The sequence below is a fragment of the Hypoxylon trugodes genome (genome assembly GCF_022578975.1).
Source record: "Hypoxylon trugodes strain CBS 135444 unplaced genomic scaffold F4822scaffold_6, whole genome shotgun sequence".
NCBI classification, from domain to species: domain Eukaryota; kingdom Fungi; phylum Ascomycota; class Sordariomycetes; order Xylariales; family Hypoxylaceae; genus Hypoxylon; species Hypoxylon trugodes.
Genome location: NW_026250021.1, coordinates 2,910,189 through 2,922,446, shown reverse-complemented (window position 1 = coordinate 2,922,446; position 12,258 = coordinate 2,910,189). Strand labels below are relative to the sequence as shown.

Below are 12,258 nucleotides of genomic sequence, written 5' to 3'. Positions count from 1 at the left end.
ATTATATATTAATATTTTAAATAAAATAATAAGAATAATATTAAAATAATTAGAAGATAATGGAAAATAATATTTAATTATTTATTTTTCTAAGATCTTTAAAAAATTGTTACGTTCCAAGCTGCGGGGTAACACATATAATATAAAATTGGGGAACAGTGACTAATTGGTCATTGGGAAGCTTTTGCTTTATGGCTCAACTGGTTGTCCCCAAACTAGTTTGTGACAAAAATTAAAATTGAAATATAAAATATATAATTAGGAATTTATAATTATTTATTAAATATTAAAAAAAATAAAGACCTTAAATATTAAGAATTATTAAATTTTTAAAAATATATTTAAATTATTATAATTTTAAATCCTTTATAATTATTAAAGTTTGTAATAATAAATAATCATAATCAATAAATAATTTTATATATTTTAATTTCAAAATCTATTATATTAAAGAAAAAGAAAATATTTATATAGATATTCTTAATAAATTAAAAGATTTTAATATTAAAGAAAATAAAGGAAAAAAAAATGTTCTAAGAAATATTTAATAATATTTTAATATTATTAATAATTTATTTAACTAAATCATAACATAAATAAATACAAAGGATTAAAGAAAAATTTTTATAAATTAAAGATATTTTATTAATATAGGATTTTATTATTAAAGATACAGTATTATATAATAGGAAAATCTATATATTATTAATATTATAAAAAAAATTTATATAAAAGATATATAGATATCTTTTATATGGATATTTAAGAATTTTTAAGATTATTATATAATTATAGAAAGGATATGATTTCCCAAGAATCAAAAAAATAATTAAAAAGGTTATCTTAAATTATAATATTTATAATAAGGTTAAGAGAATTAAATATAAATTATATAGGTTTTTATAATTAATTAAAGTTCCAAATAAATTATAAAATATTATTATATAGGACTTTATTATTAAATTATTTAAATTATAATATTTAATAATTATAAAGATGAATATAATAATATATAAGTTATTATTAATAAACTTATAAAATATAAATATTTTATATTATTTAAAGAAACCTATATAGCCAAAGATTTAACTTTTAAATTTATTAAAAAAGATTATTTTAAATAAAGATAAGTTTTTTATTTTAAAATTCTGGATTAGTCTAATAAAAAAATTAAGAATCAAATAAAAATTCTTTATAATAACTTATTCTTAAATTAATAAATAAATAAAATAATTAAATTAAACATTAGAATAATATCTATAAAATTATATTAATTATAAATAAAATAATTAAATAAAATTTCTACCATTTATTATATCTTTATATAATATTTTAATAAATAATATTATAAGAATATCACTATAAAAAACATTATATAGATAATAAATAAATATAGAATATAAATCCTTAAAAAATGTAATAACCTTAAAATTAAAGGTAATATCATTTTAAATAAAGATATTTACTATTAGAACCTTAATATTATAAATTTAAATTAAAAGGCCAAATAAGAAATTAGACTTTAAAAAATTAAGATCTTTTTTAATTGAAGAAGTTTTTTCAAGAATAAATTATTATTTATGATTATTAATAAATATGAAATTAAGAATTAATATATTTTATATTATTATATTTAAATTAATATTTAAAAATATTAAATTTGAAAGAGATATTAAATTAAAAAAAGACCTAAAAGAATATAATATCAAAATCATTTAGGATTCTAGGATCATTAAAAATTATAAGAGTATCTTATAAATAAAAAGATTTAGGAATTAATTAAAGATTTTTATTATTAGAATCTTAATTAATTAAAATTTATATAATTATGATTAATAATAATATTGGATTAAGATTAAAAATTATTTTTAAAAAGGAAATAAAAAATATTAAAAAAGAGTTAATAAGAGGTTATTAAGTTTTGGATTCTTTTTGAACCTCTTTTTTTTTTTTTCCTTATTAAAGAGAAAATAATTAAATAACTTTTTTTTACTAATAAAAATAATATATTTGGCTAAGGAATTTATAGATTCTTTTATATTATTAATTTAATAAATATTAGATCTTTTTTTACTACTTTATTATAATTTTTTATTAAATATATAAAAAGGGTTTTAAGGTTTCTTTAACATCATAATATTCCTTTTAAAGCCTATTATATTTAAAATTTAAATTATTAAGGAAATTTATTATTATTATGTTATAATTAGGCCTTTATTTATAAATATAATAATTATATATATTATTTTTAAAAACATAATAATAAGATAAGTTATTGAAATAGGAATAATAGAAATATAAAGAATTACAAATATTAAATCTATTAATATAATTAATTTTATAATTACAGAATTTATATTATTTTATATATTTTAAGGAAATTAAGTTTTTTTAAATCCAATTAAATATAATTAATATAATGGATAAAATATATAATATTTAAGAAAAGAAAAAAGATATTTATTTATTTTTTATTCTTAAAGGATGAAGATCTTAAAAATAAGATATAATATTATGAATTAATAATATTAGGTAATAATTAAGAAATTAGAAATAAAAACACCCCAAATTAATCACAGAGGAACTATAAGGGATATGATTTTGTTTATCTATATGATTTAAGATAATTTGGATGATCTATATAATCTAGATGATCTAGGATTAAATTAATTAAATCAACTAGATTACAGTAATAACAAACTTTAAAGAAAAAAAAAGGAATAATTATATAATTATAGATATTTCTTATATATTTAATTATTTTTTTATAGTTTTTTAATTATTAATCTAAGATTATTCTTTTAAATATAATAAAAGGATTCTAAACTTCTTTAATAAACAGAATTTATTTAATTATTTAATTTATTATTAATATTATTACCTTCAAATTAAGATATCCCGGATTAATCAATCTAATAACGGTTATACCTCTTTAAGACATAGGTTTGTCACATTATATAATTATTTTTTTTTAATATTTAAAATTATTATAATTTAATTAATTTAATTACTCTTAATCATATAATTAGATTCATTAAATCTTATATATGCCATGATTCTTCTGTCATTAATCCATTATATCTTACCTCTTTTAGGCTCCTAGGACAATCATCTTACTGGTTTATAACATTAATCTTATTTAAAAGGTATATTATAAATAAGTATAAATAAGGATATTTAATTTTATTTATACATAAATGGAAGGAAGGAATATTTATATAAATTATTAAAAATCTCATATATTTAATTATTCTTTTAAATATATTAAAAAAACTCTAAACTTTTTTAATAAATAAAATATATTTTATTATTTAACTTATTATTAACACTGTTATTTTCAAATTAAGACATTTTGGATTAATTAATTTAATAATGATTATATCTTTTTAAAGTATAGGTTTATCATAATTAAATTCTTTTATTTATATTTATTTATAACATATCTTTTTTAAATGAAATGAAATATCCTTATCTATTTTTATTTATATTTTATATTACTTTCCTTACTTTATCCTTACCTTACTTCTTTAAGGATAAATAATATCCTAAAGGGCTACACCTTTATAAAAAAGTTTAATTTATAATATATTCTTTTAAATATAATAAAAGAATTTTAAGTTTTTTTAATAAATAAAATATATTTAATCACTTAACTTATTATTAATATTATTATCTTTAAATTAAGATACCTTAAATTAGTTAATTTAATAATGATTATATTATAATAAACTTATGCTTTAAAACAGATATAGTCATTATTAAATTAATTAATTTAAAGTATCTTAATTTAAAAGTAATAATATTAATAATAAGTTAAATAATTAAGTAATTTCTTTTATTATATTTAAAAGAATAATTTTAAATTAATAATTAAAAAGTTATAAAAAAAGTAATTAAATATATAAAAAATGTTTATAATTTATATAATTATTCCTTTTTTCTTTTTTTAAAATTTGATATTATTATAATTTAAGTGATCTGTTTATTTAATTATAAATTTAAATAATCTAATAGGTTTAATCTTTTTATATAAGTAAATTTAATAGATTTTCCTGATCCTTGATGTTTATTTATAATTGGTTATAATATCTTTATTTCTTAGGTCTTTAAATGGTTGCCTGTCAGCTGATTTATAACATATACCTCCCCGAGGCATAGGTTTATCATATTATAAAATAATTTTAAATATTTTAATAACTTTTAAAATTAATTTTTTTTAAAAAATTTAATATAATAATTTAAGAAATTTCAAATATATTATTTATCTTTTAAATTTCTTTTTAATTTTTTTCTTTTTTAAGCTTAATTTTTAACCTTTTAATGTTATTTTTTAATAAAGTGGTTCGAACAGGCCTCCGTAAAAGGTCCTCTTAATGCTTCCCAAGTTATATCGCTTCATACAGCTTAACTACCGGCCCAGGTATTCATTATCTATTATCATTACTTGTTGTTGTCACATCTTACCAATCATTAAGACGGCAGCTTAAAGCTTCTACTAACTCCATTATTCTTACTACGTATAATGTTAAATACATAATCCGATGGCATTTACCACGGCATACTTAAACATTCTCTATCCCCTCTGTATATCTTTATAACATTTCATCCTTCACATCTGCATACCTGGAAGATGGTCGACCCCTATTCCCTTATTAGCAAATGAATCAGGTTTGTTATCAGTATCTCCGAGAACTTACATCCATCTGTATCCTCGCCAACCATGTCTGGAACGGTACATTGGTTAGCAACAGCCATGGTCTGCTTGGTAATCGATCCACAGCCGTCGTAGAAGCACTCGGACTTGTTCATGGCGCGCTGTAGTGCATCACCCTTCCAGCCGAACATGTAATCGGCGTGGGTGCCATAGCCGCTAGTACCGTGGAAGCTCCACACGAACGGGTTCGGGGTGCCTGAGGGCCACAAGCTGTTGAACTTGGTAGTGTCCCAGACAGTCTCATAAGTGACCTGAGGCATGCGAACGGGGTGCGACGCCGGGCACTTGGGAGCGTTTGTGAAACCATCACGAGTGATGGTGTTGTACATGTGGGACTGGTGGTCCGGGCTGTCGAGGTTCTTACCATCCCAGCATCTGTGCACGGTTATTAGCAATGGATTTCTCTGAAAAGTGTTTCACCTACGCTGGGAAGTGGTGGACAGCGAAGATACCGCCCGGGCAGGGCCTATCCGGGAAGTCCACCATTTCGGCGCCTCTGTTGATCGTGGTCTGGAGGCAGTTGTATCGTAGACCGATGTGGCCTTTGGCCTGGTCCAGAGTCTCTGTGGTCGGGCTGCCCACAGTCATTCGGAATCCCTAAACAATATTAAAACCCCTAACCGCAACATGCGTTCTGGTGGACTCACCGGTGGGAACGCCGTGATGTACTGATTCTTCAGGTCATCAGTAGAGAAGTCGTGTTGGGTGTAGTAGATGGTCATTCCACCCTTGGTGCCTGCTGCGAGGGCCGCGTTGTTGGTAACTGGAACTCGGTGGTAGGAACCGTTGGTAGGGTGCTTGAAGTACAGGACAGCAGTCCAGTAGTTGGAAAAGTCCTCAGACATCTCGCAAGTGGTGCAGGTGCCCCTGGCGCCAACATCGCCAGTCATGGTGGCGTTGAAGGCATTTCCACCGACAATGTGGTGGAGATGCGCAGAGGGGTTGTTTCCGGGCTCGACAACCGGGTCCAGACGTTGAGTAGTTAGCGATGAGCATCCAAAGCGAAGACCAGCCTGGACTGGCGCAACGAGCGCAAGAGCGATGGAGAAAGACTTCATCTTGGCAGCGAACTGACTGATTTTGGCGATGAAGACGTGCAGAAGTAGGCGGATACAGGCTTTACATCCCGGTGCCAGTTCCTCTCTTATAAGTGCGCTTCCATCTAGACGAGGGCATGCATGCACAGCAACCAACTTACCGCTGCCTGCCTACCATGTATAAACATAATATATTTTCCGCGTGCTGCATATCGCGGTAGTTGAATGCCAACCCAGAGAAGGAGGCGAGATGCTATACATTGTCCCAATAGGGAAATCGGTCCTCGTCCGCATTACTGGATCTATTTAGCCGGCAACATGGCCTTTTAATTTGCACATAAGAGAGGTTCTCCATCTACTCTTGTTTCAATACGGTAATTGCTGGGGTTTTTTCTGATTGCCGGTAAAACTGGTTACCCTACCACCCTCATGGCCACCCCCTTCTCTTTCTCTTTCTCGCCTGCACGTTTGGCTCATACAAATGCCGTGGACACCTAAAGTGCTCGACATCACCCTGCATCTGGGCTAGCTCATAAGCTATATATTCAACGGGGTTAGGCAGTCATGGGTTGATTTGTAAGAGACCATAAGACGAAGGTAAACACGACGTGCTAGGAGCTAAAACGCACTTCTCGAATGATTTGGAATTAATCGTTTAGTCTCTCGACGGGCCGAGTCCTGAAATGAAGATGTAGGGATGTGAGATGGCAAGGAAACGGTAATGCCATAGCTAAAATCAATGTCGAGGGATAGGGGATCTATGGTCTTGGTTGAGAGTATGAAGCCGTTCAACCGGCATATGCACTGAACATAACCCGAGATATAGTAAGACCCGGTCTACCCTCGGCCGGAGCTTACACTTCCTGGATCACGGCGCGGTAATGAGGACATCAAGTCATAGCCGCTGTACGGCTGCTTTCATTCGATAATCAGATAACCTCGAGCATCGTCAGTCAGCATTCTTCCTATAGCCAATATTATGACGAACCAAATACGATACATTTTTGTAAGCCTTAACTAACATCTGTCTTCGTGCAGGTGTACTATGTAAGATTAGTGCTAGGCTCGGGAGCGTTGAGTTGGCCCAGACGCTCTTGTTGAGATTCTCGTTAAATTATCTTCCAACTCGTCGCTAGGGTCTTCGGAGCTAGTGTACATCCCAGCTTAATAAAGGGAAGGGAATACCATACGGTCTATCGAGATTGAAAAAGTACTGTGTCTCTCATTAGCCAGTCATACAGTTATTGACTAGCGATATAGTGTGGCTTGGATCTTCTTGTAACGCAGAAAGTTACCTAGTTAGATATCTTCGCGGTCAGAGATTATTCTAAAGCTAAGCTGAACTACGGGCTTCTTCCTTTCCCCCCTTTGTCCCTCGCTTCAACATCGGTCCCATTGTAGAACAACATATTGCTGGGCAGGTTGTGGCCCAACAGCGCAAGCTAACTAGTGGGAACCTGTTTCGTTCCTTCACGACACCGCCTCAGCTAATAGTCAGATGAAAACTCACCGGTATTTATTCCTCTGTGGAAGTTACGGTTTATAAGGTATTTGCCATGTTTGAAATTCGCGGGGGTTAGAGGAGGGCACTTGTCGCCTAAATCAAGAGCATTTCACCTTGCGTTATACATTCTCAGTATTGAGCCGGCGGTAACCTGAGTCCTCGTCCTAGTAGCAATGTGCATGATACCAACAAAAATATACTTGCCTTCATAGTGATGACACATCCTTCATCAACATATAATTAAATGATGGCGTATATAATTGTTTTGCTCTACCAGCAGCTGTAACAATTGTAAGGGAAAGGATATTTTATTATTGGATTAGGGATTAGGATCTAAATATTCTGTATGAATAATCACACGACTATACCTATCTAGGTGACATTGCCTTACCCACCGCCCTCCTTCCATACAGCTTAGTCTCATTGTGAGCATGTTTCATAGAAGGACGAATTAAAACTTGCTCATATCGCCGAATATCTGTGGGGGTGGAACATATAGTCGAATCAGGATTCACGCATTTGTTTTTGAAGGAATGTGAGAAGTTATATTATATAAACCCTCTAGATAATTATTCTGTAAATCATTAAGTGGCCGATTTTAGCTGGTAATTTGACGATAAAAAACATCATGAAGTGGGCTTCAGCTCTGTCCTTCACCACCACAGCGTCTCTGTTTACAACTACCCGAGGAGGTCATGGTCTTATAGGATATGGCCAATGGTGGTATGATCCAAAGTGTTGCTACGCATGTCGTGGCGTTATCGCATCTGCTCCGCTTGAGTGCCCTGATGGTAGCGTGGGCAACGCGGATACGGGAATGGATATGAATATGGCATCTCCAGCTGTGTCTTGTATTTCTGACAATACTGCCTTCTTAACTACGCTCGCTTATTGCATTAATTCGACATGTTATGGTGATCAAGTGGGAACGTGGGAAATCGAGAAATATTGGGCTGATGAGGCCACTAGTGACCCATCCGTACCCCCTAAATGGACTTACGGTATGACTCTTGCGAATATAACCCAAGCGCCGACCAGGATATGGAGAGGCGGTACAGTGCTTAACTACACTGCGCTTCTCTTGTCTAGCGATTACGAATATCAGAAATCCTTTGACGATCTCTTCGACTGGGAAGAATATATCCAGTCCACATACGTTATTATCATTATTATGGTCGGTGTGGGGACTCCGGTGCTAATGTCTTTCATCAACTACCTTCCTTGGGTGACTCGCCTCCTCGATAGGTTGAAGCCGTACCTAATATACCCGTCTGCGATAACCACGAGATCGCTCCCATGGCTCTTGGGAAATATGCCAACCAGGGGAGAGAGCCTTTATATCACTATGTTTATTACCCTCAACATCGTACTCAGCGCTGTCTCGTATCGGGGATTCGATAAACCGCACCCTTGGGGATTTACTCCTGCTGGAGAGATCATGGCGTACGTAGGGTATCGCACTGGTCACATCTCCTTTGCGCTCCTGCCATTGACAGTGTTGTTCTCTTCCAGGAATAACTTCCTCATTTGGCTTACAAACTGGCCGTACTCAACCTTTCTGGTGCTCCATCGTTGGGTTGCGCGGGTCTGTGCTCTCCAGGCGGTAGTACATTCTATCACACTCCTTGGCGCGTATAATACAAATGGTGTCTATTACACTGACGTCCACAAGCCTTATTGGATATGGGGCGTTGTAGCCACCCTATGCCTCGTGGTACTGCTGTTTCAGAGTGCTACTTGGTTCCGTCGCGCATCATATGAGGTCTTCTTGATATTTCATATCCTGCTCACGGTTTTTGCAATCGCTGCTTGCTGGTACCACGTCATGTACTGGAAGGGATTTACGGGGATTTATGAGTATTGGCTCTATGCTGTTTGCGCTACCTGGTTCTTCGACCGCCTCATACGCGTGCTGCGTGTCTGCCAAAATGGGGTTTGCAGGGCAACAATAGTGGAAATCGACACGAACAACATTGTTCGCGTTGAGGTTAAGGGGCTAAGATGGGCGTCTGAACCCGGCTACCACGCTTACGCTTATTTCCCGACCCTCCATCCCCTCCGCCCTTGGGAGAACCACCCATTCTCTATCGTCCATAGTGCCACGTTATACGCACGGAAAAACATGTTTGTTGATCCGAGCGACATCATGCGGCGTGATATAGAAGAAGGGCCGGACAATAAGCGTGGGGGGATGACCTTAGCTTCCCAGGAAACGGAGGCCTCTAGTGGTGTCGTTATGTACATTAAAAAACATCACGGAATATCGAAATACCTCGAAGGTTGTCATAGCCTACCTGTACTCCTCGATGGTCCTTACCGAGGTAATGCGCATAAGGAGATACTGAAGTGCGATCGTGTGCTTCTCATCGGCGGTGGTATTGGTATCACTGGATTGCTCTCGTGGACAGATAAACATTTCAATGTTAAGCTAGCCTGGAGCCTGAGAGAGACCGCGAAGCCGCTTGCGCATGATCTCTCCACGGTCCTGAGTAATATTCCTGATAAGGAGATCCTGGTTGGAGAGAGATTAAATGTAGATGCATTATTGTTGCAAGAGATACAGGCAGGATGGGAACGAATTGGAGTGGTTGTCTGTGGCCCTGTTGGGCTTTGCGATACGGTACGCAAGTCAGTCGTAGCGTTTGGGAGAAAGGAAAACACCATATTTGAGCTTGCGACTGAGGCGTTTTCGATGTGAGCTTAGCGGAAATGGACTGTAAATAGCTCCCGGGACAGCGGACCATATCAAGGTCAGGATAATCGCACAGCCTAGAACGTATGAGTTACCTAGACCTTCGTATGGGAGGCGGTTAAAATTGACGGTTTATGAGGATAATTATAGTGAACTCGGACATCTCACACTTAAGATTACATATTTCAACGTGATATATTGGGTTGACATGAGAAAACAACATATATATCTCTATGGGAGCGAATATTAGTGTAGGTCGTGTGTTGTTTTACCCCTTTTTACACCCACCGATTGAATCTATACTTTATCGGCTCCTACATCACGACGTAGAAGTCAGAAATAAAACCAAAAATCATTATATTAATTTGATAAATTCTCTATATTCTTATGCCCATTAATCATTTTAACTATTTCTATGATCTTGTAAGTGCTCTTTAAACATAATGAGCCGCCGTGAATGCTTGGTAGGCGCTTGGTAGGCGCACGGATAATCATGATCTTTTATTATACAGAGTTGTCGTGGGGTAACGCATTGGCAAATATAATAAATCTACTTAACACTAGCCTCTACCCAATTTGGTACCACACGGTTTAAAAACCTCATAAACTTAATGAAACCTACGGCATACTCTACGTTTCCCGCTGGATCGACTACCTGTTCGGGGAACGCTATGCCGGCGCCGTAAAGACCTGGGATAGGTTGTCGGGTTTTTTGATCTGTAAAACCGCCAGTTTGGTGGTTGAATGCTATGTCTAGCTTCATGTTAGGTAGGACGTCCCTGGTGAACCCTACTGCTTGCACGATATACCCGCAAGCAGGAAGTTCCTGTAGCATAGCTTGAGTCTCCTTTTCAGGCCCACCGGAACAGTCAATTCGACTTATGATCTTGCCCACGTTGCTGTGCGAAAGCTTGTCACCGTCTAAGTTCTCCCTAGCGAACTGCGCAGCTCGACCTTTTAGTCCTGTATTGTCGTAAAGTATCCAATCTCCTTTATCTTCGGCGTACTTGAGCTGCGTCGCACGAGAAAACCAACGGACGCGAAGTAGCGGGTGAGAACTCTGACTTAATGCATATAAATTCATGAGAACTAATACCGCACTGTGCGAAGCGCCTATAACGCCGACGGAGACCTCTCGGTCTCGGGGGAGCGTTTCTGAGAGGAGTGATGGTTTTAAAGATGTGTCAAGATCCAAAAGTGTTGGTGTGCGCGAAAGAGGCTTGGGTAAAGGGACGAGAGTGGGTGAAGAGCCGGTACAGTACACGACAAGTGGCGCGGTAATGCGCTGACTCTCGTTAGAGTTGTCATCCTGTACGCTCAATGACCACGCCGAGCTCTCGTCAACCCATTCAGCCTGATTCACGGTGCCTTTCCAGCTTGCAACCCGGTCGTTTTTAAGTAGGCCATCTGACAGCATTTGCAACATTTCCCCGGCATAATGAAGTGAACAGGTGTCATCTGGAGAAAGACTTTGCAAAGTAGTGAGAGCATTGGGATTTTCAGCGGCTTCGGCGATATTTCTGAAAGGTTCGACTGCTTCACCATATGCGAGAAAATAACTGACTTTCGTGTTACTTGGCACTTCTCTATACCGGGCGTTGATGCGACCCCCTTGAAATAGAGGATCTATCCAAGCTACCGAAGAATTAGGATGAAGGAGTTCAAGAAGGTTGCCAACGACAGCAATGCCAGAGGCGCCTCCTCCAACAACAACGGCAGTGACTGCAGAAGAGGAAGCGGGTTTAGAAGAAGTATGGCTAGCCATGCAACGACGTTGATCCATTACGATGATGAATTTGGAAGAGGATGGTAAGGTCCTTAGAGAATTAATTAGTGGTGACTAATGTTATAGAGGATATATGGTGTATATAACATGGGGCCCGTTAGAAAACATGGAAGAATTATAAAGGCAAAGATGGGTGAGGATGCCACCTACCTCCCATGGGCCCAGAGGCGCCCAAGTGGCACGCATCTTGTCGTACAGCTGAACCGCATCTGTGTATCTGTTGGATATTGGATATACCGTTCTATTCCCCCCGTCCTCTTATCAGGAATGAATATTCGTGGGCGAATCAGACTTCTTTCTCCACTTAGAAATCGAGTTTGGTATCTATTCTTCGCGCATGTAAATGATAATTAATGATACTGAAATTAAAATATAAAGATTAGAAGAGAAATCCCGTTATTTAGTTTAACATTATGAAGACGACGATGAGACATAACTGGAGATAAATAATGAATTTTGACGCGGCTCTCGCTAATGGTCGTAGAGTGGACCTAAAGCTTAACACGGACAGCGACGGGTTAGCTA

At 35.1% G+C, this 12,258-nt stretch overlaps 3 protein-coding genes across 3 annotated transcripts; 1 reads left to right on the top strand and 2 right to left on the bottom strand.

Moving 5' to 3' along the window:
* Positions 1-4,351: 4,351 nt before the first annotated feature.
* Positions 4,352-6,240, bottom strand: F4822DRAFT_300674 (uncharacterized protein). The gene is made up of 4 exons (XM_051455166.1): positions 5,362-6,240; positions 5,139-5,311; positions 4,698-5,089; positions 4,352-4,641 (listed from the first exon to the last, which is right to left on the bottom strand). The coding sequence occupies exons 1-4, from the start codon at positions 5,770-5,772 to the stop codon at positions 4,610-4,612; spliced, it is 1,008 nt and encodes a 335-aa protein (XP_051313810.1). The 5' UTR covers positions 5,773-6,240; the 3' UTR covers positions 4,352-4,609.
* A 1,552-nt stretch (positions 6,241-7,792) lies between these two features.
* On the top strand, positions 7,793-10,305 carry F4822DRAFT_408428 (ferric reductase like transmembrane component-domain-containing protein). Its single transcript, XM_051458570.1, has one exon. It carries the CDS (start codon positions 7,884-7,886, stop codon positions 9,951-9,953), a length of 2,070 nt encoding a protein of 689 aa, XP_051313809.1. The 5' UTR covers positions 7,793-7,883; the 3' UTR covers positions 9,954-10,305.
* A 116-nt stretch (positions 10,306-10,421) lies between these two features.
* F4822DRAFT_300661 (pyridine nucleotide-disulfide oxidoreductase-domain-containing protein) lies at positions 10,422-12,211 on the bottom strand. Its single transcript, XM_051455165.1, has 2 exons — positions 11,884-12,211; positions 10,422-11,764 (listed from the first exon to the last, which is right to left on the bottom strand). The coding sequence occupies exons 1-2, from the start codon at positions 11,940-11,942 to the stop codon at positions 10,498-10,500; spliced, it is 1,326 nt and encodes a 441-aa protein (XP_051313808.1). The 5' UTR covers positions 11,943-12,211; the 3' UTR covers positions 10,422-10,497.
* Between the last annotated feature and the right edge of the window lie 47 nt (positions 12,212-12,258).